The following is a 27,194-nucleotide window of genomic DNA, read 5'->3' as shown; positions in this document are numbered from 1 at the left end:
ACTGTCTACACATTTCCTGGTTGACTAGACCATCAGAGAACACACCTCAGTTGGTTGACTAGAATGTGAATACTTACATGAAAGTTACTACTTAAAAGGAAAGTAGGGCCAGTGGAGATCCAAACTAGTTATTCTCACTTGTTTGCATCCACTAGTGTGTATTTCATTATATGAATGTTTTATATTAAGAGTTAGGACTAAACTGGAACAGTGAGGCAAGCTAAAAGGAACCAAGGTGGATTTAAATGAAAGAATCCACCAAACATCATTGATCCCACCTCCTCTGAATATTACCATGGATACCAGCTTTATGATTTAACTCTGAAATACTTACTTCTATAAGTGGTCAAATAGTTATTTTCCTGCATCCCAACTCTCCAACTGATGGATTTCCATCATCCCTGAAGGAAAACTCCCTGGGCTCCCCAAGCACTATCTTTTCTCAAAACTGTATTTGGGGACTTGCTTTCTTATTTTTTTCCCTCCCCTTATGACATCCTTACTGCTGTTTGGGATCTTTGAACACTGCCTTTTTTCCTTTGAAAATCACAACCACGAAAGTTGGTTTTTTTTTAAAATTTACATTCAAAAGGTACTAAATTCAAATTTAACATAAAGAAATCTTAAAACTTCCCTTTATTTTCAGGAAGTATGTATTTGCCATACACAAGACGTGGCAGGTGCAAGGCTCTCGTAGCCTAAACACTGGAGACCAACGAAGCGAATCTAGCGGCGACCACGCCAGCAAAGCCTCAGCGACGACCTGGCACACGGATCCCACCCAGTCCCCAGCAAAATCCCTAGGTCTCCTTGGTGTGGTAAAATAGAACCTGATCCCGGTCTCCAACTGTCTTATCTTTTTCAAATGTTTTAAACTTACTGCCTTTGTTCAGCAGAACCACAGGCACGGTGATGACGGTGACGAGCGCAGCGATCCCCAGCAGTCCCAGGAGCACCTTCCACGGTGTCTGCAAGCCGGGCAGATCACGTCCAGTTAGAGCCAGCCGCTTGGCCCCAGTCTGGGTAAGAGGGTCGGGGCCTGGGCTGCACCCGAGGCAGCGGGGTTTGCCGACGGGCGCGCACTGGGAGAGAGGCACCGCGGCATGGGAGGGTTTGGAGCGCGCCAGTCGGAGGTTGCAAGAGCTGTCTCCCTTGAACTTTTGGCCTCTGAACACTTTAATTGTTTGCTTTTCTAGGCCTACAACTCAGAAGCCAAGTGAGGGTTCAGGCGTGCGATTTGCGGGTGGCCCTCCAGGTTCTCCAAGGCTCGGTGCCTGGGTTCTAGCAGAAAGCCCGCGGGTCCGAGAGCCAGGCGAGAGCCCTGGGGCGTCCCTTCACCTGTCAGAGCGTGGCCCTGAAGCTTCCTCCTAATGAGAGCCCCTGGTTTCGACCCGGAAGCTTTGGGGGCAATCTGGGGATCGGGTGGGTGGGGGGAGGCCAGCTACTCACTCACCTTCATGGTCAGCGTCTCCTCAGAGCTAAGCTTTCGGAGCGGGAGTGCAGGCAGAAGTCAGGCGAGCCTCCCGGACGCGCGTGCAGCTCCGCAGCTCCGGGCGCGCAGTCACTCGGCGCTCCCAAGTTTCAACCCCGAGTTAAACATTAGTGAGCGCCGGTCCGGCTGGGTATAAAGGGCCGCGGGCAGGCTGCGAGCGAAGGCGCGCCGGGCCCCGGCAGTGGCGTCCCGGCCGGGGGACGCCCGAGAGGCACCTCCCTACGGGCGCGCCGGGCACGGGGCGTCTGCTGGGCGCGCAGGAGGGGTGTGACCGCCCGAGCAGCGTCTAGCCAGCGCCTGGCATCCGATGCCGAGCCCTGAGGCTGCAGACCTGCTGCCTCCCGGCGGGAGACCATGGTCGGCCTTAACTGAAAGGGACCTCTGCTCTCAGTTCCCGCAACCTCGCGTGGGCAGGCAAGGGGACCTAGCCCAGAGAAGGCACGGGGTTCTGCAAACACACAGCTCACTGCTGGCAGCTGAAGCTAAAACCCAGGCCTCAGTCCTTTGCCAGTGAATGGTATGTTGGGGAGTTCTGGGGTGTTTAAATCTTCTGGAAGGCCAAGAGAGAGAAAAAGTGATTGATCACTTGTGGATGGCACTTAGAGGCTGTGTCTGGATTCATTCTCCGCAGGGGATTTCTGGCTTGTCTTGCAGGCTTACCTTCTCATCAAGATGCCAAAAATAATAACACTAACACTTACGTGGAACTTAACTTTTTCCCAGGAGCTGCTCTAAGCATTTATGTGTTTATTTTACAGGGAGGAAGCCTAGGCACAGGAGGTTAAGTCACTTGGCCAAGTCCAGGCAGCTAGGAAGTCGTGGAGCCTGAATTCAGAGTCCATGTTCTTAACCACTACTCCACAGGGCCTTTCATCTTTCAGTCCTGCAAAGAGGATTTTTGGGAAAAGGGAAAAGGTCAGGTGTGGTTTCTTCCTCCCTTCCTCCAGGATGCCCTGTAGGTTCCTTCACTCATTCCTTTTTTTCTTCATTCACTCGTCCCCACATCCTCCTATTTATTTCACCCATTCCACAAATATTTGAGTGGATACAAAGTGTCAGAGTCTCATCTAGATGCTGGTGAGAGAGAAGGGGGACCAAGATGGATGATATTTGTGCACTTGGCACTTTCAGTCTGAAAAACACAGGTGAACCTTAGCAGTTAGGCTCTAACTCTATGCTTACTTCCTCTCTTGTGGATTAAGTACCCCTACTCCCTAAAAGGCCTCTTCTGCTCGCTCACTCAGCTGCAAAACCTCTCTGTCCAAAGTCAGAGGTAAAAGATTAAAAGTGCAAAGTCCTATGGAGCATTAACACGTGATTATGAATAAATTCCAGTTTCCATCCTTTATCTCCAACCCAGACGTTGCTTCTGAGCTCAGGGATCTTTTCCCCTCTGGCTACTAGTTGCTTATGACACACACCCTTATTCACACCGAGCTCCAGAGGCTGGAACTGAGCTCTTTCTCCTTTCCATCAGCCTCACCCCTTCTCTGACCATCTCTGTCTTCATTATATGGGGATATATGTATATGTATAGCTGATTCACTTTGTTATAAAGCAGAAACTAGCACACCATTGTAAAGCAATTATACTCCAATAAAGATGTTAAAAAAATAATAGAATAAAAATTAAAACACAGGTCAAAAAAAAAAAAAAGTGACCCCATTCACCAGTTACAAAAACTAAAGGCTTGAGTCATCTCAGTTTCTCTTCTCCACTCTCCTGTTACATTCACGTGATCATCAATTCCTCTCTTCTGCCTTCACAAGTATTTCTCAAATCCACTTCCTCCTCCCTCTTACAGTTGCCGGGGAGGTGAGTCAATAGTGTTATTGTAGCATGTGAGCTGGGAAGAGAGGCCATCCGACAAGGACAACAGGGAATGGTGCCATATTGGGGGCTCAGTGTTGGTCTCTGCTTTCGCCAGTTTCTATACTCAGCAAACTGCAGGAGGCAAGTCAGTACAGTTGAGTGCATGCTTGACCTCCACACCTATACCGTTGACACTATACTTTCCGCAAGCCCCCAGGAAGCTGGGGGAAGTTGACTGGCATCCATGGGGACAGATCATCTTGTTCTCTGGAAAGTATTCCACAAAACACAACTGCCAACTTCAAGAGATCCTTTCCTAAATCCAACCCCCACCGCCCCGACCTCTTTGTCACTAGTCTTTCAATCTTGTTTTCTTCAAGTCCCTAAGGTACCAGCTGTCCAACACATTAGCCGCCACCTATGAGTCAGTGTAAATCTTATATTAGGCCATCTCTTGTTTCATGAAAAATGGAAAACAGATGTACTACTCCAAGTTCTGTCTGTCAGGATGATTTCTCTTTCTACTAGATTTCGGAGCATCCCTGAGAGGGGCTGTAAGGTAGCAGCCATCACTTTTGACTGGTGCCAGCTTACTTTGCATAAGGCTGCCTCTTCCCTCCTCTGTTGCCTGGCTGTGGCGAACTCTTATGAAGCTATAGGTGTGTGTTGAGAGAGAGACACCGAACAATGGGAGAAGCACCATGGAGTCTAAGTTCACTGCTCATGGGATTTTTTTTTTTAACTTTTTATTTTATATTGAAGTGTAGTTGGCTAACAACATGTATCTATTCTTTTTCAAATTCCTTTCCCATTTAGGTTGTCACAGAATATTGAGCAGAGTTCCCTGCACTATACAGTAGGTCCTTGTTGGTTATCCAATTTTTTTTTTTTTTTATCGGCAGGCGGACTCTCAACCACTGCGCCACCAGGGAAGCCCCCATTTATTCTTTTATCTTTCTCTTCCATCCTTCTCTCTCTAGTGCCTAGTAAAATGCCTGGAACACATCAGTAGTCAATAAGTGTTGGTGGAATAAATGCAAAAATTAAATCAAATGAAGAAAAAGTAACATAAGATCTTTTCCTTCTTGTCTGCTGGAACTGGAGACGAGGGGAAAATGGGATCTTGCTGCGTGTGGAAAGAAAGGAGAGAGGGAGAGTGGTAGGGCTGGGGGGTTGGGACGAAGCTGAACAGATCTTACTCTTTGCCCTCAGCTCTGCAGGATAAGTAAAGGAAGTACAAAGGTATTTATTCTTTTGCTCAATGCCCTCCTTGCTCTCCACCTAATCAGGGAAATCTGCCCACCTGTGTGGAAATGACTTTTTTAGCACATCCTTTGGAGTCCAGATCAAAAGTCACTTCTTTCAGATTACCTTCAAAAATAGCCCCGTCTGTTTCCATTCCATTTTCTGCTTTCCCTACCAACCAGTGTTTGCAAGATTATTCTGCTTGTGTTATTTACAACAAAATTAATTTCTACCACATGATACAGAGATGATAGACAGATAATTCTATGGATTTAGACGTATGGAAAGAAGAAATTTCAGACCAAAGACATAGCTACACGAAGTCTGACAAAGCTGGAGATCTTTAGGGAAAATCTATTAGTTTAGTTTCACCAGGAAATAGGGTTGGTCTTGGACATATCCTTCAGTCTTAAATTCAGTATTCAGTATGTACTAGGGAGCCACTAAAATTTTTTCCAGAGAAAGGAACACAATCAGACTGAACTTTAGATATAAGAAGCAGGCAATAGCGTAGGCTGAATAGCTGAGAAATGGAAGAACTAGAAATAGGATGAGAATCATAAACTTTATGTTGCAAAATTAATTGGGCAGGTGCTTCTCTGTCTGGAGCTTGTCATAAAAGAATTTAAATCATGTTGATTTGTATTTGTTTACATACAGATCTCTAAAAACTGTTTTCCAGCTGTAGTTTGGGGTGTTTTCCTTGCCCCAGTGATCAGTAATACCAAGTAAGGGGTTCTTCTTACACTCAATACCCAATAAAGTTCTCTTGCTACCTATTAGAACAGACATTAGCCAAAGAGAGAGGAGACTTTTGTGCTCTTCTTTGATTAGCGTCCTTTGGCTATTCTGTGGGTTTTTAAAAATTTCAATGATTTACTTGATTTACATATATTAGCTCCTGACTTAAGAAATAATTGTACGACTCTATGAGAAAATGTGTTTAAGATCCTTGGAGCCAGAATCTCACAAAATGGCTGTGGCTACGATGACATCTCCTTTTTAGTGTTTTCCAAGCTGTAAATGTGAGGTGATGTGATGGTGGTGGTGTATGTGTATGAGGTTGGAGTAGTGGAGTAGTGGAGAGGCTGTACAGTGGTTACTCTAATTTAAGGAAAGAAGGAGCAAGGACCAGTAGAACAAGGCTAGGGACCTCTAACTAAACTGAGAGATCTAATTTGCCATGTGGGGGGGGGGACAACCTATTCTCTTTTGAATGGTAGATCACAGAATCAGAAAGTTATATGCGGAAGGGCCTTCAGATTCGTTGGATGCTCTTTTATTAAGAACAATAATAAGGGGGAAAAAAGGTTCATGCTTGGCATTGGACTAGAGTGAAAAATAAGGCTGTCATTTTGTAAAATTGTGGTAAAATATACATACTATAAAATTTACCACCTTGGGACTGCCCTGGTGGCACAGTGGTTAAGAATACGCCTGCCAATGCAGGGGACACGGGTTCGAGCCCTGGTCCGGGAAGATCTCACATGTCTCGGAGCAACTAAGCCCGTGCACAACAGCTACTGAGCCTGCGCTCTGGAACCTGCAAACCACAACTACTGAGCCCGCGTGCCACAACTACTGAAGCCCGCGCGCCTAGAGCCTGCACTCGGCAACAAGAGAGGCCACCAAAATGAGAAGCGCGCGCACCGCAATAGCCCCCACTCGCCACAACTAGAGAAAGCCTGCATGTAGCAACGAAGATCCAACGCAGCCAAAAGTAAATAAATAAATTTATTTTAAAAAATTAACATCTTAACCATTTTAAAGTATACAGTCATTTCTTTTTTATCTAGAATAGTCCAAAGTTTGTAATGTAATTTTAGCAGATTAAACATACAGCTTAAAATTATTTATGTAGGATTCTCCTTTTTCTTGACGAGATGGTGGAATAAAACTTGACTACTCTCATAGTATACTTTTTGGATTAGCATCTGTTTACTGGGGCTTGGTTTTCTCTTCTTAAAGGCGATATAGGATGGAAAAGAAGGACTACATGGGAATTGGATCTTTTTAGTGATACTACATGGGAGTCTTTGCTATGGGTGTACACAGAGACCTTTATTCTGGTGATATTCCTCGTGCTTTAAGAGAAGGGACAGTAGTTGTAGTATTTCAAACAGAAACTAAACCAACTAAGGAGAACTTTGAAAAGCCAGAAATTACAAGCTAAATGCAGTCCAAGAGGGATGGTCCAATGCTATTTAACTCCCTGGCTGAAAAACACAGTTTTAGGTAGAAGTATTTCCCTAGGCTCTACAGCTTTTTTCTCAAATGCTTTATTTCCTTATTCTCTACGTTCCCCTACCCTCACTTCTATTTAGATATTTTTTTCCTAACCAACACCCACATTCAACTTGAATACCACAGATATACTGTACGTCTGTTTATGTATTATATGTTCTATATAAATCTGTGCTTTATACATCAGACAAATAATTTTTTTTGCCCCCAAGAACCACTCCCTAGGGGGAGATATTGTCCTCATTGAGAGTGCAGGCTCTATAGTTGCACTGGTTCCAACATGAAGGTGGCAATTACTCAGCAGAATATAACTATTCTTTTCTTTTACTTTATTTTTTTGAATTTTTTTTTATACAGAAGGTTCTTATTAGTCATAGATTTTATACGCATCAGTGTATACATGTCAATCCCAATCTCCCAATTCATCCCACCACCACCACGACCACCACCACCACCACCACCACCCGCCACTTTCCCCCCTTGGTGTCCATACGTTTGTTCTCTGCATCTGTGTCTCAATTTCTGCCCTGCAAACCAGTTCATCTGTACCATTTTTCTAGGTTCCACATATATACATTAATATACGATATTTGTTTTTCTCTTTCTGACTTACTTCATTCTGTATGACAGTCTCTAGATCCAACCACGTCTCTACAAATGACCCAATTTCGTTTTTTTTTATGGCTGAGTAATATTCCACTGTATATATGTACCACATCTTCCTTATCCATTCGTCTCTCGATGGGCATTTAGGTTGCTTGCATGTCCTGGCTATTGTAAATAGTGCTGCAGTGAACATTGGTGTATGTGTCTTTTTGAATTATGGTTTTCTCTGGATATATGCCCAGTAGTGGGATTGCTGGGTCATATGGTAATTCTATTTTTAGTTTTTAAAGGAACCTCCATACTGTTCTCCAGAGTGGCTGTAGCAATTTACATTCCCACCAACAGTGCAAGAGGGTTCCCTTTTCTCCACACCCTCTCCAGCATTTGTTGTTTCTAGATTTTCTGATGATGCCCATTCTAACTGGTGTGAGGTGTTACCTCATTGTAGTTTTGATTTGCATTTCTCTAATAATTAGTGATGTTGAGCAGCTTTCATGTGCTTCTTGGTCATCTGTATATATTCTTTGGAGAAATGTCTATTTAGATCTTCTGCCCAGTTTTGATTAGGTTGTTGTTTTCTTAATATTGAGCTGCATGAGCTGTTCATATATTTTGGAGATTAATCCTTTGTCCATTGATTCTTTTGTAAATATTTTCTCCCATTCTGAGGGTTGTCTTTTGGTCTTGTTTATGGTTTTCTTTGCTGTGCAAAATCTTTTAAGTTTCATTAGGTCCCATTTGTTTATTTTTGGTTTTTTTCCCATTATTCTAGGAGGTGGGTCAAAAAAGATATTGCTGTGATTTATGTCAAAGAGTGTTCTTCCTATCTTTTCCTCTAAGTTTTATAGTGTCTGGTCTTAAATTTAGGTCTCTAATCCATTTTCAGTTTATTTTTGTATATGGTGTTAAGGAGTGTTCTACTTTCATTCATTTACATGTAGCTGTCCAGTTCTCCCAGCACCACTTATTGAAGAGACTGTCTTTTCTCCATTGTATATCTCTCCCTCCTTTGTCATAGATTAGTTGACCATAGGTGCATGGGTTTATCTCTGGGCTTTCTATCCTGTTCCATTGATGTATATTTCTGTTTCTGTGTCAGTACCATATTGTCTTGATTACTGTTGCTTTGCAGTATAGTCTGAAGTCAGGGAGTCTGATTCCCCCAGCTCCGTTTATTTCTTTCAAGACTGCTTTGGCTATTTGGGATCTTTTGTGTCTCCATACAAATTTTAATATTGTTTGTTCTAGTTCTGTAAAAAATGTCATTGGTAATTTGATAGGGATTGCATTGAATCTGTGGATTGCTTTCGGTAGTATAGTCATTTTCACAATATTGATTCTTCCAATCCAAGAACATGGTATATCTCTCCATCTGTTTTACCTTTAATTTCTTTCATCAGTATCTTATAGTTTTCTGCATACAGGTCTTTTGTCTCCCTAGCTAGGTTTATTCCTAGGTATTTTATTCTTTTTGTTGCAATGGTAAACGAGAGTTTCCTTAATTTCTCTTTCAGATTTTTCATCATTAGTGTATAGGAATGCAAGAGATTTCTGTGCATTAATTTTTTATCCTGCAATTTTGCTAAATTCATTGATTATCTCTAGTAGTTTTCTGGTGGCATCTTTAGGACTCTCTATGTATAGTATCATGTCATCTGCAAACAGTGACAGTTTTACTGCTTCCTTTCCAATTTGTATTCCTTTTATTTCTTTTTCTTCTCTGGATGCCATGGCTAGGACATCCAAAGTTATGTTGAATAATAGTGGTGAGAGTGGACATCCTTGTCTTGTGCCTGATCTTAGAGGAAATGCTTTCCATTTTTCACCATTGAGAATGATGTTTGCTGTGGGTTTTTCGTATACGCCCTTTATGATGTTAAGTTAGGTTCCCTCTATGCCCACTTTCTGGAGAGTTTTTATCATAAATGGGTGTTGAATTTTGTCAAAAGATTTTTCTGCATCTCCAGAGATGATCATATGGTTTTTCTTCTTCAATTTGTTAATATGGTGTATCGCATTGATTGATTTGGCTATATTGAAGAATGGTTGCTTCCCTGGGATAAATCCCACTTGATGGTGGTGTATGATACTTTTAATGTGTTGTTGGATTCGGTTTCCTGTTGAGGATTTTTGCATCTATATTCATGAGTGATATTGGTCTGTAATTTTCTTTTTCTGTAGTATCTCTGTCTGGTTTTGGTATCAGGATGATGGTGGCCTCATAGCATGAGTTTGGGAGTGTTCCTTCCTCTACAATTTTTTGGAAGAGTTTGAGAAGGATGGGTGTTAGCTCTTCTCTAAATGTTTGATAGAATTCACCTGTGAAGCCATCTGGTCCTGGACTTTTGCTTGTTGGAAGAAATTTAATCACTGTTTCAATTTCATTACTTGTGATTGGTCTGTGCATATTTTCCATTTCTTCCTGGTTCAGTCTTGGAAGGTTATAGCTTTCTAAGAATTTGTCCATTTCTTCCAGGTTGTCCATTTTGTTGGCATAGATTTGCTTGTAGTAGTCTCTTAGGATGCTTTGTATTTCTGCGGTATCTGTTGTAACTTCTCCTTTTTCATTTCTAATTTTATTGATTTGAGTCCTCTCCCTCTTTTTCTTGATGAGTCTGGCTAACAGTTTATCAATTTTGTTTACCTTCTCAAAGAACCAGCTTTTAGTTTTTTTGATCTTTGCTATTGTTTTCTTTGTTTCTATGTCCTTTATTTCTGCTCTGATCTTTATGATTTCTTTCCTTCTACTAACTTTGGGTTTTGTTTGTTCTTCTTTCTCTGGTTCTTTTAGGTATAAGGTTAGATTGTTTATTTGAGATGTTTGTTGTTTCTTAAGGTAGGATTTTATTGCTATAAACTTCCATCTTAGAACTGCTTTTGCTGCATCCCATAGGTTTTGGATCGTCGTGTTCTCATTGTCATTTGTCTCTAGGTATTTTTTGATTTCCTCTTTGATTTCTTCAGTGATCTCTTGGTTATTTAGTAACGTATTTTTTAGCCACCATGTGTTTGTGTTTTTACGTTTTTTTCTCTGCAATTGACTTCTAATCTCATAATGCTGTGGTCAGAAAAGATGCTTGATATGATTTCAATTTTCTTAAATTTACTGAGGCTTGATTTGTGACCCAAGATGTGACCTATCCTGGAGAATGTTCTGTGCTCACTTGAGAATAAAGTGTAATCTGCTGTTTTGGATAGAATGTCCTATAAATATCAATTAAATCTCTCTGGTCTATTGTGTCATTGAAAGCTTGTGTTTCCTTATTAATGTTCTGTTTGGATGATCTGTCCATTTGTGTAAGTGAGGTGTTAAGTCCCCCAGTATTACTGTGTTACTGTTGATACCTCTTTTATAGCTGTTAGCAGTTGCCTTATGTATTGAGGTGGTCCTATGTTGGGTGCATACATATTTATAATTGTTATATCTACTCCTTGGATTGATCCCTCGATCATTATGTAGTGTCCTTCCTTGTCTTTTGTAACATTTTTTATTTTAAAGTCTATTTTATCTGATATGAGTATTGCCACTCCAGTTTTCTTTTGATTGCCATTTGCATGGAATATCCTTTTCCAACCCTTCACTTTCAGTATATATGTGTCCCTAGATCTGAAGTTGGTCTCTTGTAGACAGCATATATGTGGGTCTTGTTTTTGTATCCATTCAGTAAGCCTGTGTCTTTCGGTTGGAGCATTTAATCCATTCACGTTTAAGGTAATTATCGATAGGTATGCTCCCATTACCATTTTCTTAATTGTTTTGGGTTTGTTTTTGTAGGTCCTTTTCTTCTCTTGTGTTTCCCACTTAGAGAAGTTCCTTTAGCATATGTTTTAGAGCTGGTTTGTTGGTGTTGAATTCTCTTAGCTTTTGCTTGTCTGTAAAGCTTTTGATTTCTCCATCAAATCTGAATGAGATCCTTGCTGGGTAGAGTAATCTTGGTTGTAGGTTTTTCCCTTTCATCACTTTAAGTATATCATGCCACTCCCTTCTGACTTGTAGAGTTTCTGCTGAGAAATCAAAATCAGCTGTTAACCTTATGTCATTTCCCTTGTATGTTATTTGTCATTTTTCCCTTGCTGCTTTCAATACTTTTTCTTTGTCTTTAATTTTTGCCAATTTGATTACTGTGTGTCTTGGCATGTTTCTCCTTGTGTTTATCCCGTATGGGACTCTCTGTGCTTCCTGGACTTCGGTGGCTATTTCCTTTCCCATGTTAGGGAAGTTTTCGACTATAATCTCTTCAAATATTTTCTGGGTTGTTTTCTCTCCCTCATCTCCTTCTGGGACCCATAAAATGTGTATATTGTTGCATTTAATGTTGTCCCATAAGTCTCTTAGGCTGTCTTCATTTCTTTTCATTCTTTTTTCTTTATTCTGTTCCACAGCAGTGAATTCCAGTCTGTCTTCCAGGCCACTTATCCATTCTTCTGCCTCAGTTATTCTGCTACTGATTCCTTCTAGTGTATTTTTCATTTCAGTTATTGTATTGTTCATCTCTGTTTGTTTGTTCTTTAATTCTTTTAAGTCTTTGTTAAATATTTCTTGTGCATGTTCTTGATCTTTGCCTCCTTCTTTTTCCGAGGTCCTGGATCATCTTCACTATCATTATTCTGAATTCTTTTTCTGGAAGGTTGCCTAGCTCCACTTCATTTAGTTGTTTTTCTGGGGTTTTATCTTGTTTCTTCATCTGGTACATAGCCCTTTGCCTTTTCATCTTGTCTATCTTTCTGTGAACGTGGTTTTTTTGCCACAGGCTGCAGGATTGTAGTTTTTCTTGCTTCTGAAAGAAGGTATTTTCAATTCAATGCATATGGAACTTGTGCTAGTGATGGAGGGTCACCTGCAGAGGCGGGGGACAGCTGTGGCTCACTGCAGGGACAAGGGCACTGGCAGCAGAAGTTCTGGGAAGTACTCCTTGGTGTGAACCCTCCCAGAGTCTGCCATTAGCCCCACCAAAGGGCCTGTAGTCCATAACTACTCTTTTAGAGCACTGGTTCCAGCATAGGATAGAAATACTGAGTTCACTCTGGGAAAGCTAACCTCTGTAATCTTAATGCTGAGAGACTGAACATGCAAAGAGACAATGGCCAGACAGTTGGATTCTCACTCACAACCTCTGCAACAATCTGCCCAAAGTGGTCAGGACTTGGTCAATGATTGCCAGCTTTGCTGTTTTTGCCCTTTCTTCCAACACAGAACCACTCAGAAAAAGATGAATATGCTCCTTAATTCAATCTTATAAGATGCTCCACTTCTAGTTAGCCTGCCTCCTGTTTTCCCATACCAATAATCTCCAATTTGAGCATACTGGAAGCCCCACTTCTTTTCACTGTAAAGCATTTCCACTCCCCTGCCAGCCTTTGAGTCCAAATGTCAAGCTATGGTGGCTGACTCCCTTGCTATATTAAGCTCTGAAAAAGTAGCCTTTGCTTGTTCTCATTTGGATAATCTTTGTTTATTTCCATAATATGGAATGAAGATTGCAGCCATGGAAGACCTTACATGCTTAAAAAGACACCATAGATAATAACCACTTCTCCATTCCAGTGTTTGAGTAGCATGAATGGCTCATCCATTGGTCTCTGTTTTCTTCAACCACCCCAAAGGCTGTTATAACATTCTTTATCTTGTCCTTTATCAGCACACTATTTAAATAATTCAAGTTTTTTTTTTTTTTTGGCCATTTGGCTACAGCAGTGATAACATTCAAAGATGTCTGGAACTGCAGGCAGGTGCCAAAAGAATTAGATAAGTCACTCAATAGGAGTCTTATAGTTTCTTGAATAGTTACATGTTAACTTGGATTTTGATACAGTCCAGAAAAAGACTCAGTGTTCAAGTGACTATTTCCTGAAGATTTTATTACAAATGTTTTCTCTTTAGAGTTAAGACTTTTGTCACATCCACCAGTATATTAGCATTCATATGTTGCCAGATAAACTAAAAAAGATTTCAGCAGTAACAGAAAGATGAATTGTGAATTTGTTTAGAAGATTGATTTGAAATCAGGTCATGTTGTTCTGAATAACAATGCAAAGACCACCCAAAGTCTTTTAGATAGAAACTAGGTGATGGCCATGAATATTAAGAAGAAAACTTTATCAAAGTCTCCTCAATGGGTAACTTATGAGTCTGGCTTCTACTAATGGAAGACCAAAAAATTTCAATATGCCAATTCTATTATGTAAAATACAATATATATTTTAGATTTTTATTTCATTACTTAGTTTTTTCATATTGTTGTTGACTTCTAATTTAATTTCGTTATGATCAGAAAACAGTTTTTAAGACTTATTTTATGGCCAAGCATGTGGTCTATTTTAGTGAATATATAATAGGAACTTCAAAGAAATTGGGTATTTTCTAGTTAGCCAATATATTGTTCTAAAAATGTCAACTAAATCAAAGATTTGCTAAACTTGTTCAGATCTTTTAGACTTATTTTTTGTAATTTTATTTCATTAATTGGATGCTAAACTATTCTACTACAGTTTTTTTTAAATTATTTTGAGTGTAACTAATTATTTACATTTAGCTTTAATTCAATCAAGGTTCATACTTCTTGAGATGTTACTTTGCCAGGCAGTGTACTGAGAACATCACAGTCAGGTCCAATAGGGGGATCACAGTGTTTACAAACAAGTTGATCATTGCGAATCTATCCAAGCTTGCTACCAAAACTAAGACCAAATGTCAGAGATGATTAAGCTTTACTGGCCCTCAAAAAGCATTCTGGCGGGGAGGCGGGGGAGATTAGACCTCCCAGGGGCCACGTGAATGTGCTGGGCTATGGATCTGATGTTTGGAGTTTGGTAGTCAGTCTTCTTGGCTCCTTCCTGTAAGTACCCTTCTTTCTGTTTCCCTCCCAGGTCTTGCTGTCTCTTCTTTTCCACTGTCTGTCTCTTCTGTGTCACGGTATCCCCTTCAGGAATATCTCTTTCAAACCAGTCCCCAGAGGTGAAGTCCCCGCCTCCCCACCTCTTTCTCCTCTCTCAAATTCCACCTATTCTGTAAACAGCTTTGACCGGAGGTTGACAGGATAGCTATATGCATTTTATCAGGACTTTTGAGGCAGAAGCCTTTACTTGATTCTTAAAAGTTTTGCCAAATACACCTGGCGCATACCTCTGTCATTCCTCTTACCATGGATGAAATAAAAATTCACATTCTAAGGCAAGTTAAGGAAAATTTAAGCATAATAGTTTTCTCGGTCCTTTGGCCACTTCTCTCCCCTCTAGTGTGCATTGTATACCTGCATATGCATCAACCACAGTTCCCCATCCCCAGAAAATACCTGCTCAACCATAAAGAGCAACAATTTTCTAACATCAGTAAGATAACTCCCTAGGAGATAACCTTCTTAATCTTGTAAGGGACCATGATGACCCATGATCCACTGCTCACTTTGTACTTGCATATCTGGATTGTGCAAACTATCGACATTTAATGTACAGCCCTCTATCTCAAAAAGCAATACAACTGTGCTTTGACCTCTAATGGGAGGAACAGTTTTCAGAGCTTTCTGAGAGGCTGTTCCTGGTTTATAATCCTCAATTTAGCTCGAGTAAAATTCTCTATTTCTTTCTTAGATCAACTAACTAATGTTTTTTCGTCGACACCATATTACATTGAAATGATCTCTCGACTTTCTGTCTCTCTTACGCTGCTTTGACTGTGGCAGACATGTGTTATTAATATTTGTATTTCCAGGAACTACAACAGTGTTGAACTTGGGTGAACTCAGCAAAGTACCAAAGCTAGAAACACCAACTTCTTCCAGCCAATCAACATATGACCTGGAAGGCAGCGTGGAGAAGAGAAATGAGCAAATATTTTAAAGTCTGACAAGCCTGGGTCTGTCATCCAATTACTATATGCCCTGGGTCTTTTTTCTTTAAAGCTACTTCACAGAGTTGTGGAGATTTAATGAGATAATAACTGAGTAATCTTGGCTACTCCCTGAGGCTTTCAGATTTATCTACATGCTGGTGTATCTCTTCAGTTGGGATCTCTATGCTGGATTCTGAGCCACCTGGAAGTCATCGCCTGGATGACTCAGAGGCCTATCAAATGTAATTTAGCCAAGAGTAAGTTAATTATTAATTATTGCTGGTGCTACCCCAGCTCATCCCTGACCCCCTCCACAAAGTTCCATCCTTTCCCTCATGCCCCATTTCAGTGAGAGGTATTGACACCACATTGCCCAAGTCAGAAACCTAGGGGTCCTCCTTGATGTCTACTCACTCCTTACCCCAACACAGCGACCTCTTTAGCATCTGTTTTATTTGTCCACATCCCTCTAAGCTCACTCCACCTTTTTTTAGGCTTTCCTCTCTTCTGGTTCAGACCATCCTACCAGCATCCTCTGAACGGCCTCTTGTCTTGTAATTTCACTCCAGTGCAGCCTCTATTACTTTCTTGTTTCAAATTAGTGGTTTCTCCTGCTGCAGGATAAAGTACAAATTCCTTATTGTGAGCTGGTCTCTGCTTCACCTTCCTTCTTACCTCACCTTCCCAACCTCCCACCTACACCAAGAGACTTGCATTTCTAAGCATTGCCCTTCTCTCCTTTGCTTTCAGATCTTCAAACACAATACTCCCTCTGCCTGGTATTCCATTCCCCGTGTTTTTCATCTGGCTAAATTCCAATCAACCTTCCAGACTCCAGTGTCATTTCTTCTAAGAAGCCTTGTCTACCACTTGTCCAAGTGAGTTGCTTTGCCTCTGTGCTCCTAGAGAGGCTTGTGTCTCACTTCTTTTTAACAAAACCCTTGTCACTCTATAATGTAATTATCTAATGTAATAATAGCTAAGATTTATGGACCCTATGTTAAGTGCTGGATGTTCTTTTAAGTACTTAACTTGTATTAGCTCATTTAATCTCATGATAATCCTATGCAGTAAGTGCAGTTATCATCCTCACTTTGCAGATGAGGACATGGAAGCACAGAGAAGTAAATATTTCTCTCAGTATCACACAGCCAGCATTTGAACCCAAGAGGTCTGACTCCAGAGTCCCTATGATTATCCACTCTGGATTTTTGTATCCAATAATCTCTGAGGATTTTGTTTATGTTGTTTACTGAGGTAATTCCAGGGCTAAGAATAAAGTCTGGCATGTAATAGCTGCTCACAAAGTGTTTACAGACTCACTGAATAAGTAAATACTAATTCATTTATGCCTCTTCCTTCTGAAGGGCCAGGGACTGGGTTTCACTCTGTGTATTCCCAACAGCTAGCCTGGTACCTCGTACACAAGAAAATCAGTAAGTTTGTCTCTGTGCGTAGGTTCACTGCCACTCAGAGTTCCAAGATTCCACTTCTCCTTTGTGCCTTTTTGAGACCTTGCATCCACCCTGCCACGCCATAGCAACACTTTGCTGCATGTCAATTTTCAGCGTGTAGAAAAAAATCTGGTCAGCTGCTCTTGACAGCTGGAAAAACAGAGCTACACTGGAGCCAAACAATTTTGTATCTAAGGGAAGCAAGTGGGGAGAACCTCCTACCTTGTGTGGGTATGTGGGTGGAGGGCTGAATCACTGAGTTCTTTGAATTCCTTGGAAAAAGATAAAGGAATATTACACGACATGGAGAAATAGGAAAGAATAAGCAGAAACATAAAAAGGATTTAAATGTTGAAAAATATGATCTGCAAGGCTAAAAATAGTTGCAATCAAATTTGGAGAGAAGAAAGCTGGCCTCAGCATTCCAGTGCCCTGAGGGGCCATGCATGACTGAGAGCTCCAATTTGAAAGCTGCTGAGCAGATGTTCCCAGGCCTTGCGGAGGAGAGGACTGTGCAACAGGCCTAGACTGACCTTGAGAGGCTGAGACGGGGGGAAGGAACAACTTTGCCAGGCGAACGACAGCCTGAGCTTCTGCAAAACATTATAAAAGAATATCCTAGAGTTCTTTGTGACCCCACCCAGAAGGAAGGGAGGTGATAAGTAATGATGGTATTTCCTGGGTAGTAGGTGTATTTTGCACTTTTCCCCCTAAATGAGCACTTTGACTCCAATTGATTTTTTACATGTATTGCAGAATTTCTCTGCAATGAAACTTTGAAAACTTTGGGTGGAATAGGGGTGGGGAGCAGGTCAGACTTTCATGGTCATGCCACCAAAAACCCCCAACAATTTTCATGTCTTATCTCAGGCTCATTTGGTAGTTATTATGTGAGAGACAAGTTGGGATAGCGATAGAATGGGCAAGGGCTTACTCAGGATATGCCTCTTTGTCTTTTTTTTTTTTAATTTCTTTTGTTTTGGCCTTACCACATGGCATGTGGGATCTTAGTTTCCGGACCAGGGATAGAACCCACACCCCCTACATTGGGAGCGCAGAGTCTTAACCACAGGACCACCAGGGAAGCCCCTCTTTGTCTTCTTTTGAGCAGCACTTTGCAAGCTGTATTGTAAGGATGATTAAAGAGGTATCGAAAATGAGTAACACACTTACAAAAGGGCAAGTGGTAGGCTCCACAAATGGGAGTGTGTTTATCATTAGTGTTGTTTTTGACTAGCATTATTTTCTTAATTTTCCAGCTAAGGTTTCTGAGGTATTGCCTCACCATGAGGAAAATTGAGTAAGGTAGATCAGAGGAGCTTATGATTAGAATGAAGACACTGAATTGGTTTCCCAGGTGGGCTCACTGGCTAAAAGGGGATTGTGAGAAGTGTGTTTTTCAAGTTTGTTCCACAGCCAGTGTTTGGGCTCTTGAGAAGGGAGGTGCCATAAGTGTATTGTAATAATTAATGCCCTAAGGGAGGAAGGGAATTGTATGAGAAGATGTATTCTCTAATTCTTTTGAGTACAATTCATCTTTTCTGCCCAAGAAGAATGGACACACTTTATGGGCAGGGACCATGTCTTCTAATTTGTATTTATAACCTTTCTTTTTCTTTCTCAGAGATTTCAGGAACTAAGAGGGGACTTACTGATAAGCCAAATCCAGAAATTCAAGTTACTTGTGTTGCTAAACATGTGTAGAATTTCATATAAATGTAATTCATAAAATTATATTTGACAAGAATTTGATATAATTGTCAAGAGTTTCTTTCTGTCCAATAATTTTGTGCAACACCTGGTATACCACGCATGGTGGCAAAATATAACAACCCTCAGCCCTGCAGAGACCTCTACCCTGCAGGTGGAATCTCCTTCCTGGATCTCAGAGTTTCAAGGATGCAGTGTGCCTGCTGCTCTACCCCTGAGGTCCTGCTATCCTCTTCAGACCTTATAGCTGCTTTGAGAGAGATGTGGCCAAGGCATTCTCACTTTTGAAGGGAGTGAAATAAATCGACCTGGAAAAACCAGGTTCTCTGATTAAAGTCCATGTTTTCCCAAGAAGAGCCTCTGTTTCTCCCTGCACTACTCTATTGAAGGCATTGCTGGTGGACAACTTTCAGTACCTTTCTCTTCTCTTTTGTTTTGGAAGGCGCTGTAAGAGATCACTAGTAAGAGATCGTTTATGTTTAGCAATTGCCCTTTGAAGTTTCAGTCAAACACAGAATTTACTATAAGACAAATTAGTCTTTATTATTTTAGTGAAAATCATAAACTTAACTCAAACACACACAGAATCGGATTTCTGGATCTCTCATCCACCCAGTTTTCCCTGTGGGTAGTTGACTCTTATGGATGAGTGAACTACTTTTAGCAAGTGGTTAATGAGCTACGTGCTGTATAGATATGACTTTCTTTGAGCATTCACTTAATGATTGGGTGACTATTGCTAATTCCTCCGATAATGAAAAGGGGTTAGAAAATAGGTATGGAAAGATTAGATTTGAACCATACGGTATTGCTGATCCTTGACCATTTTTGACCCACGTTATTCTGCTTTTACATGATATAACTTAATATGTCCAAGGCTTAATATGTCTTAATATATATAAGGCTTATATATAATATATAAGCCTTAATATATATAAGGCTTAATATAACTTAATATGTCCAAGGCTCCACAAGGCTTATTCACAAAACAATACATTCTGTACTATGTCCAATGTAAAACTGACATTCTAATAGTGATAGAGTACACTTCAAAAAAATTCAAAAGTTTCAAAAGTTGTTTTAAATACAGCTGCAAAATAGGAACATGATACCATATTCCATATGATAATAAACCAGTAGCGGATGAAAGAAGATACAATTATGTCATCTTATACCCAGTAATTAAAAATGAGCCTTAAAATTATGAAAAATGTATTAGTTTACTATAAACCCTTAAGTCAATAACATTTCGTGAAACAACTCTTTGTTGTGTTCTTTGAGTCAGAGGTGAATGGTGTAGAGGACGTTTGGGAAATCTTCCTTTATCTCACTAAAGACTATGTGTTTTTTTCAAAATGCTTCAGTTCTTTTTAACTACTCTGTACTGAATACCATGTGCTAACACGTAACATTAATCAAATATGATTGATAATTTTGATGAATTATAATAATGGGAATTTCAAGAAATAGATGAAACATTTTGGGGTTGAAAAGTTCTGACTAATGTTCAAAAGTAAATCCCCTCCTTTATATTTTGGTCCCGGTACAGTGGGAATTCACAACTCTGAATTATGCAAAAGAGCTAATGCTCTTCTGTTTGTGTGCATCGAATAGACAGTCTTAATGAAGGAGATAATGGGTATCTGGCGGCATGGTGCGGTGTAAACAGAAGGAGGAAAAACTAACAGGCCCGCTAATCGTGGAGTAAATCTTTTGATATGGAAAGCAAGAAAATGTTTCAAAATCATAGAAAGACTGCATCTTGACTAGAGAGGGAAGAATTGCTCCTTTCCTAATATAGGAAGTTAGATTAAGGCCTCTAGGCCCTTCAAAGATAAACACCTTAAAATTCTTGAGTCTTTCATTATTAGAGATATTCCCTCTGGATGCTGCAGTTTAAGGGTTTTAAAGGAAGAGTTACACTTTAGAGCTCCTGAGAAGTTTCCACTTTCATCCATGGGGAGCGTTCTTTTATAACTGTGTCCTTTGGAGTTCCATGTGAGGGGAGTTGACCAGATTAATTATTTTAGTTCTTTCCTCTCAATATTCCTGAGAAATTTAACAAACCTTCACGGACAGCCCACAAGGTCCTCTCCCTACCTCCCCACGAGTCCTCAGACTCCAGCCTTCTCACTTTCCAGTACCCAGAACCACTTCATAGTGCAGGCCACCACCACTTCTCCTGGCAGCCCCCCATCCCCCTCCTCTCCACCAGCTGTCTAAACTCAGCTCAGGGAGATTGTCCTCAAATGCAAGACTGGTCCTTTCGCTTCTAATCCTTTGAACATTGCCTATAAATTCCTTTGTAACACCACTTCCCTTCCCCTTCATTCCTGCCACCTTCTCAGTGTGGCCCTGTTTTTCATTCCAGGCCTTTGGTCTTTCAGTACCCATTTCCGGGCACTCTCTCCGCAGCAGCATCTTCCATTTCCTGCACCTGGGTAATCCCTGCTTGTTTGTGAAGTCTCTGCTTAGATGCTGCTTTCTCCAAGTTGCCTTCCCAGATCCCCCAAATGTGAATCCCCCTCGCATGTCTGCTCCCCTCCCCCTGTAGCAGTGACCACGCTATATCACCATTGCCTTTCTGCTTTTCTGAACCCTCTATAGTCTGCAAACTCCTTAAGGACAGGACCCCTTTTCTGTCTTGTTCACCATTGTATTCCCAGGGCCTAGCACAGTACCTGGCTTAGAGTAGACACTGAGTGTATGCTTATTGAATAAATGAATGAAGCAGACAGACTGACGGATCCACAATGGTGCTTTGTGCAGAGCTCCTGTCTTTGAAGAGCTTGTAGTCTGTAGTATTTCTGTACATTGAAAGACTATGTGGAATAACAAAAAGAACACACTTTTCATGAGATCTGGATTTATATCCCAGCATTACAATTTACCAGCTCTGTGAATTTGGATAACTTACCCAACCTTCTTGAGACTTAACGCATGAATCAGTATAGTGATAAAAGACGTCTACTTCATGGGGTTCTTGTAAGTAATAAAATAAGAGACATTATAAACATGTACCATAATCGGTACTGGATAATGTTGGCTTCCCTTTTCTCCCAACACACAGCTGTGCTTCCATTTAACATCAATCTCTGCTCACCTTTCCAGTGGACTCAAGATGCTCCTCCCTCACGTGTATGAGCACAAGCTCACACGATTAAAAAAATCATATTGAGAAGAGGGTAAGAGAGTTTATATTTATTACAAAACATTCATAAGGATAACACATTAAAGAATATGTATATATCGAGGATTTATAAATGTTTTAAAGCACTGTTTGTCAGATATCCTATCCTACTGTATAGGATAAGTAAATTTAAAATTAGATTTTAATGGGCAGAGCTCAGTTTTGGTGTGAGGCTCAAATTTTAGCCTGCTATTCAATTTTACAGTGCATTATTTTAAATATTGTTTGTAACTGAATAAACTTCTAAAATTTAAATTTTTGAATGTAAATTTAAAAAGACAATAGAATTGTATTTTTATACTTGGTAATAGTGACGTAAATTTTAGATCAAAATTCTTCTCTAAATAATAGTATTTATTCATTTTACTTGACTGTGTAATGATTTAAGAGATATGCAGAGATTTTTGAACTCCTTCACTGTTATTATTTTTTCAGTGAAAGCATATAACCTAAACTAGTTCACAACAGAATATGCTGAGATAACCTTATTTCCACAAAATTTACAACCCAAGGGCTAGTTTTATATGTTTTCTTTGCCGGCTGGATTGTGGCTAATCATGGCCAAGTGTTTTGATGCTGTTGGTTTGGCTCTTAAATGAAACTGGATCCTGACAGCAAAGTTCAAGAATTATTGTCAGCTTCTCTGCATAACTTAGAAGCATCTTCAAAGGCATATGTACTATTGCCCTGGCAGACATATATATACGAGTACGGTATAACACCTCCATCCTCCATGCTTGGCAAGTTAACATGGATGTTCATTTTTATAGCCGCTAACTTATTAGCTGTGGATTACGTTGTCACTCTGTGTGTTACATTTCCAAGCATAAGAAGTGTGAGTGAGTTCTAAGACATGTGAAATGAAGGATCAACTCGCAAAAGCTGGTCTTGAAGGCATCAGAGAGTAGGGATAAAGACTTCATCATGCGGTTCATAGAGCTTGCCAATTCCTTGATTGACAGCTCTCTGTATGGCAAGTTTTGAGGGATTGGGTATTTAAATCTTAATTACAAAAAAGTGTTACAGAATACTAAAAACCAGTCAAGGAAACTGGAAGGCTTGTAATGTAGCATTCTTCTATTAATCTCTTATACAGAATAAATTTGATTGACAAGATCCATACAAATAGTGTAAAGGAACTTAGGAAATCAGTACAAAACTGAAGGGAAATCTTTAAACCATGTGCCATAAATGTGTCCTGTTTTATAAATTAAAATTGCTCCACAATCATATACACAAAAATAAAGCAGATTAAAATGGGCTTTATTATAAGATACAATCCTAACTGGCTTAAAGAACTAAAATCTCACTAACAAGATTCAAACAAACAAAAATACAATACACATAGCTGCTTTACTTAGGAAAAAAAAAAATCACAAGAGTTTATTTTAGGAAAAAAAAAATGGATTCCAAAAGATAGAAATAAAACAACAACTGTAGAGAAAAAAATTTAAAATAAAAATTGAGGTATATTCAAGAACACCAGTAATGCTCTTAGTGTTCTCATCTATGTCATTCCCTTATTAATTCATCAATTCAATAAATACTTATTAAGAGATTACTGCGGTCCAAATCTTTTGCCAAGCGAAGAGAATATGGAGATATTAATGGCAGGGTCAGAGTCCAGTGGGAAAGTGCTCATGAAAACAAGTCATAACAATGGAATGTCATTCAAGTATAAATAAAAAACCTGGATATCTTCTGTTCCCTCACCCCCATATTCCTCCTCCGCTTTGCATTTTTCCCTGGAGAGGCTGATCTGAATGGACTATATCAATGGGTTTCTTTGCCCTTTGGCTTCTGGTTAAGCTCAGCCAGTGGGGACCCCAGCAGCAGAACAGAGGAAGGGATAAGCATGAGGTGAGGTTTTGAACCCCGCTGCTCCTTCCACATGGGGTTTCCCGCATCTGTGGGCCAGTCACAGCTCTTTTCAGGAAATGTCCTCAAATTATTCTTTTTACTGTGCCATCTGTTTCCTGCCAGGCCCTACTGATACACTGTGGGAACACAGAGGAGAGAATTCTTTGGGGAATCCAGATAGACTTCACAGAAGAAATGGCATTTAAGATGGGTCTTTGAGGAAGAGGAAGAGTTCCTGAAGAGATGGGGGAGAACTTCAAGGTGGCTAGAATATGAGGCAAATGGATAAAGGGAAGAAAGAAATCAAGATACTTTTGGGATGGATTGTGAAGGACCTCGCGTTTCCTATAGAGGTGTTTGGACTTAACCCAAAGGCAACAGGTTATTTTGGTGGGTTGTTAAGTAGAAGGCAGTGTTTCTCAAATCTGATTATTACAGTCATCCTTTTAATAGAAATAGTTTTTGAGGACTTTTTCAGGATTGACTTACCTATTTTTATTATGATATGTACCTATTATGTATCAGCTTTAACTATATATAAATTCCTTTTGCTTATAATTTTTATACAACTAAAGAACAAAAATTGATTTATATAAGAAATAAAAACAAAACCATATGAATTCTAAAATTCAAATTATCATTAATTTAATGTGAAGGATTATGGTTTGCTAAAATTAATTCATGGAAAAATGAATTCCTTTCATCATAAGAGAGTTCAACATGCCTATAATAACCCATGTTTCAAGATAATTCGATTCTTCCACTTCTTTCTGTTGTTCAAACTATTGTGCGTATTTCATCTATACCACAAGCTGTGAAGTCATTTGACTTTCATTTGATATAAGTTTCCCTCAAAACTTAGCTGTGTAAACAGCCATTTTATTATGCTGATAGATTCTGTGGGTCAGGAATTCAGACTGGGCTGGGAATGGCTTCTCTTTTTTCCAGGATATCTGGAGCTCAGCTGAGAAGACCCAAGGGCTGGAGAAAACTCGACATCTTCACTCGGGTAATTGATGCTAACTCATAGCGGGACCTCAGCTGAGTGGTTGACTGGAGTTTCAACACATGCCTTTCCAGGCAGCCTTGGCTACCGCATAGCACGGAACCCTCAGGGCAGTCAGTCAGCTTTCTTACATGGCAGCTCAGAGCTCCCAAGTGTCCCACGTCACAAAGTAGAGCTTGTCTCACATTTTCTGGCCTAGCTTCAGAAGTCATACAAGGTCATTTCCACTGTATTCTATTGTACAGTGAGGTCACAAGTCTACCCAGAATCAGGGGGAGGAAGCATAGACTTCGTGTCTTAATGGGAGGAATGTCAAAGAAGTTTCAGCCACATTTGAAAACTACCACAGGCTATGAGAATAACACACAAAAAAACATGGGACACTAAAGAAGTATCTTTTGTTATATATATGGTGATCGTCTGGATAATCCAGGATATGCTTATTCATAGAATAATAACCAAGTTTTTTTCCTTAGGCTCTAAAATTAGCAGTTAAGTTCCAAATCTGAGGACAAATGGGTGGTAAGTGTCTCTCATTTTGGAGGGCTTACTGTTAGGCATTAGATACACCATTTAAGACTAAGGAAATGGCCAAAAGCCGTTGTTTTCTCCTTTCTCATGGAAAACAGAGTGCCAGTGTGCTCTTCCGTATGTATGCTATACTTCAATAAATTTTACTTTCAAAAAATCACACAAAAGAGCCAAAATGGTATTATGTGGCAAGAGGCTGTGTGGTAGACCATTGAGAAGAGGAGATGAAAGCTGTGGACATTCTAGTAAATACTAATAAATGTATAACAAATGGCTCTCCAAAAGAAACGAAGAATAAAAAAAACAAAACTGGTTTGTAGTTTTTGCCAATTTCTATATCGTGAGTTCTCCCACCATGGCTGATCTCAAGCTACCATTTGGTTCTGGGAATAAAACATCTGATCCAACTCAACTTATTCCAATCCCTTTATCCAGCTGTCTGCTAGAGTCAGCTCATACTGGCCAATTGTTAAATTTTCAGAAATTTTGTGAGCTGGTTGTTAATCCATTGCTCGACCCATGGCCTGAAACCTGTAGGTCCTCACATTTCCCTGATTATCTCTTGTTCTCTGGGAAGCATGGGTGAGTGGGGGAATAGGAGTTATGGAAAGGGATGACTGGGTCCTATTTGAGGATGCTGTTGTTGTTCTCTCTTGACTACACTGGTTACTTATCCACTCCCTCAATATGGCAGGAATCCAGTTGATGCGTCTTTAGGGGGACAAAGTGAAGTTCACTTCAGGGCACATGGGTCAAGCAGTATGAGCTAGGAGTGTGAGGGAGGGAGCTCTATAAGAATAAGGTTTTAGCTGGATTAAAATGGACTGAATGGGAAATTATCTGAAAGTAACTGGAAAGGAGAGTTTATCCTAGTACAAATGAACGTGGCAATTGGAGAAATAAACTGTTTCTGGTATAAACTCCTATCAAGTGCAAACTATCTGATAAATCAATTATGCTCATTATGAAATAATTTGAAGTTTATCATTGAAATAAAAACCAAAAAATTAATCTTCTATAGATCTCACAGAAAGATACTCTATGAATAGACTGAAATGGGGAGATGAGTTAGGAAATTATTAAATGTCAGAATTCAAAGTTGAAGATCTGATCTAAGGATGCAGTAGATTGATGGAAGATGGTAGATGGATGGATGGAACTTGGATGCCAGATTCAAGAGGCAAAGTTACATGATTGGGTGACCAGTCTTTTATGGTGGGTAAGAGACAAAAGGTGTCAAGATTGATTCTTATTTTCCATCTTGGAGGGCTAAATATAGTTTCATGGTTTTTTTGTTTTTGTTTTTTACGGTACCCAGGCGTCTCACTCTTGTGGCTTTTCCCGTTGCGGAGCACAGGTGCCGGACACGCAGGCTCAGCGGCCATGACTCACGGGCCCAGCCACTCCGCGGCCTGTGGAATCTTCCCAGACCGGGACATGAACCGGTGTCCCCTGCATCGGCAGGCAGACTCTCAACCACTGCGCCACCAGGGAAGCCCTAGTTTCATGGTTTTGAAACTAAGAGTTTTAAAAATTGGCATGAACTTAGAAGACATTATTTTACATGTATGCTGAAGTTGGAAGAGTCCTCTCTGAATAATAAACTAAGATAAAGATGATGAATATGTCTCATAGTGTTAACATTTATTAAGATTCATGCTAATAACCTTGTTTTGCTTGTTTTAGAGCTTTATATAAATGGTATCATATTCAGTTTGTGTTCTGGGACTTAATTATTCTACTCATGTTTCTAAGATTTCTCCACGTTCAGTTGTGTCCTGCTGTAGTTCATTCAATCCCACAGACGAGTATTCTATGGAGTGAATATTTCATAATTCAGTTATCTACTCTTTGTTTGATGGGTATTTGTGTTATTTTCAGTTCTGTGTTGTAATTACGTGTGCTACGATGCACATTCTCCTGGCACACATATCAGGGATACAATGAGAAAGAGGACAGGATATTCAAAATGTTTCAATTCTAAAGTTGTGGTGAAATTTTATTAACATGATTTATCATTTACATATATATATGTATATTGTTTTGCATCAAATATTACATTTTAAAAGAATAAAATAGGACTATGGAGAAAATAAGTGGAAAGAAGGAATAGGGAATGTCGGTTTAGAGAGGAAAGGGCTGCAATTTTAAGTGGGGAAGCCAGAGAAGGCTCATTGGAAGGGGCCATCTGGACAAGACTGGAGGGAGGTGAGAAA

The 27,194-nt window shown here is 40.1% G+C and overlaps 1 protein-coding gene and 1 long non-coding RNA gene across 3 annotated transcripts in view; one reads left to right on the top strand and one right to left on the bottom strand.

Moving 5' to 3' along the window:
* The window catches only part of DPP4 (dipeptidyl peptidase 4), a 77,792-nt gene extending 75,413 nt beyond the window's left edge, over nucleotides 1-2,379 (bottom strand). For both annotated transcript variants that reach the window (XM_024735848.1, XM_024735849.1), the window contains exons 1-2: nucleotides 1,454-2,379; nucleotides 881-968 (exon numbers count right to left, since the gene is read on the bottom strand). In XM_024735848.1, the coding sequence (XP_024591616.1) occupies nucleotides 881-968; nucleotides 1,454-1,459 (94 nt within the window). In that variant the 5' untranslated portion in view covers nucleotides 1,460-2,379. The remainder of the gene's footprint in view (nucleotides 1-880; nucleotides 969-1,453) is intronic.
* Nucleotides 928-26,388, top strand: LOC112393567 (uncharacterized). Its single transcript, XR_003001957.1, has 5 exons — nucleotides 928-1,023; nucleotides 23,565-23,831; nucleotides 24,390-24,450; nucleotides 24,924-24,969; nucleotides 26,297-26,388. It is a non-coding gene; the product is annotated as an uncharacterized LOC112393567 (long non-coding RNA).
* The last annotated feature ends 806 nt before the right edge of the window (nucleotides 26,389-27,194 follow it).

This window comes from Neophocaena asiaeorientalis, unplaced genomic scaffold (assembly GCF_003031525.2).
Source record: "Neophocaena asiaeorientalis asiaeorientalis breed wild unplaced genomic scaffold, Neophocaena_asiaeorientalis_V1.1 scaffold72, whole genome shotgun sequence".
Classification (NCBI taxonomy): domain Eukaryota; kingdom Metazoa; phylum Chordata; class Mammalia; order Artiodactyla; family Phocoenidae; genus Neophocaena; species Neophocaena asiaeorientalis.
This window is presented reverse-complemented; position numbering and strand designations above follow the sequence as displayed.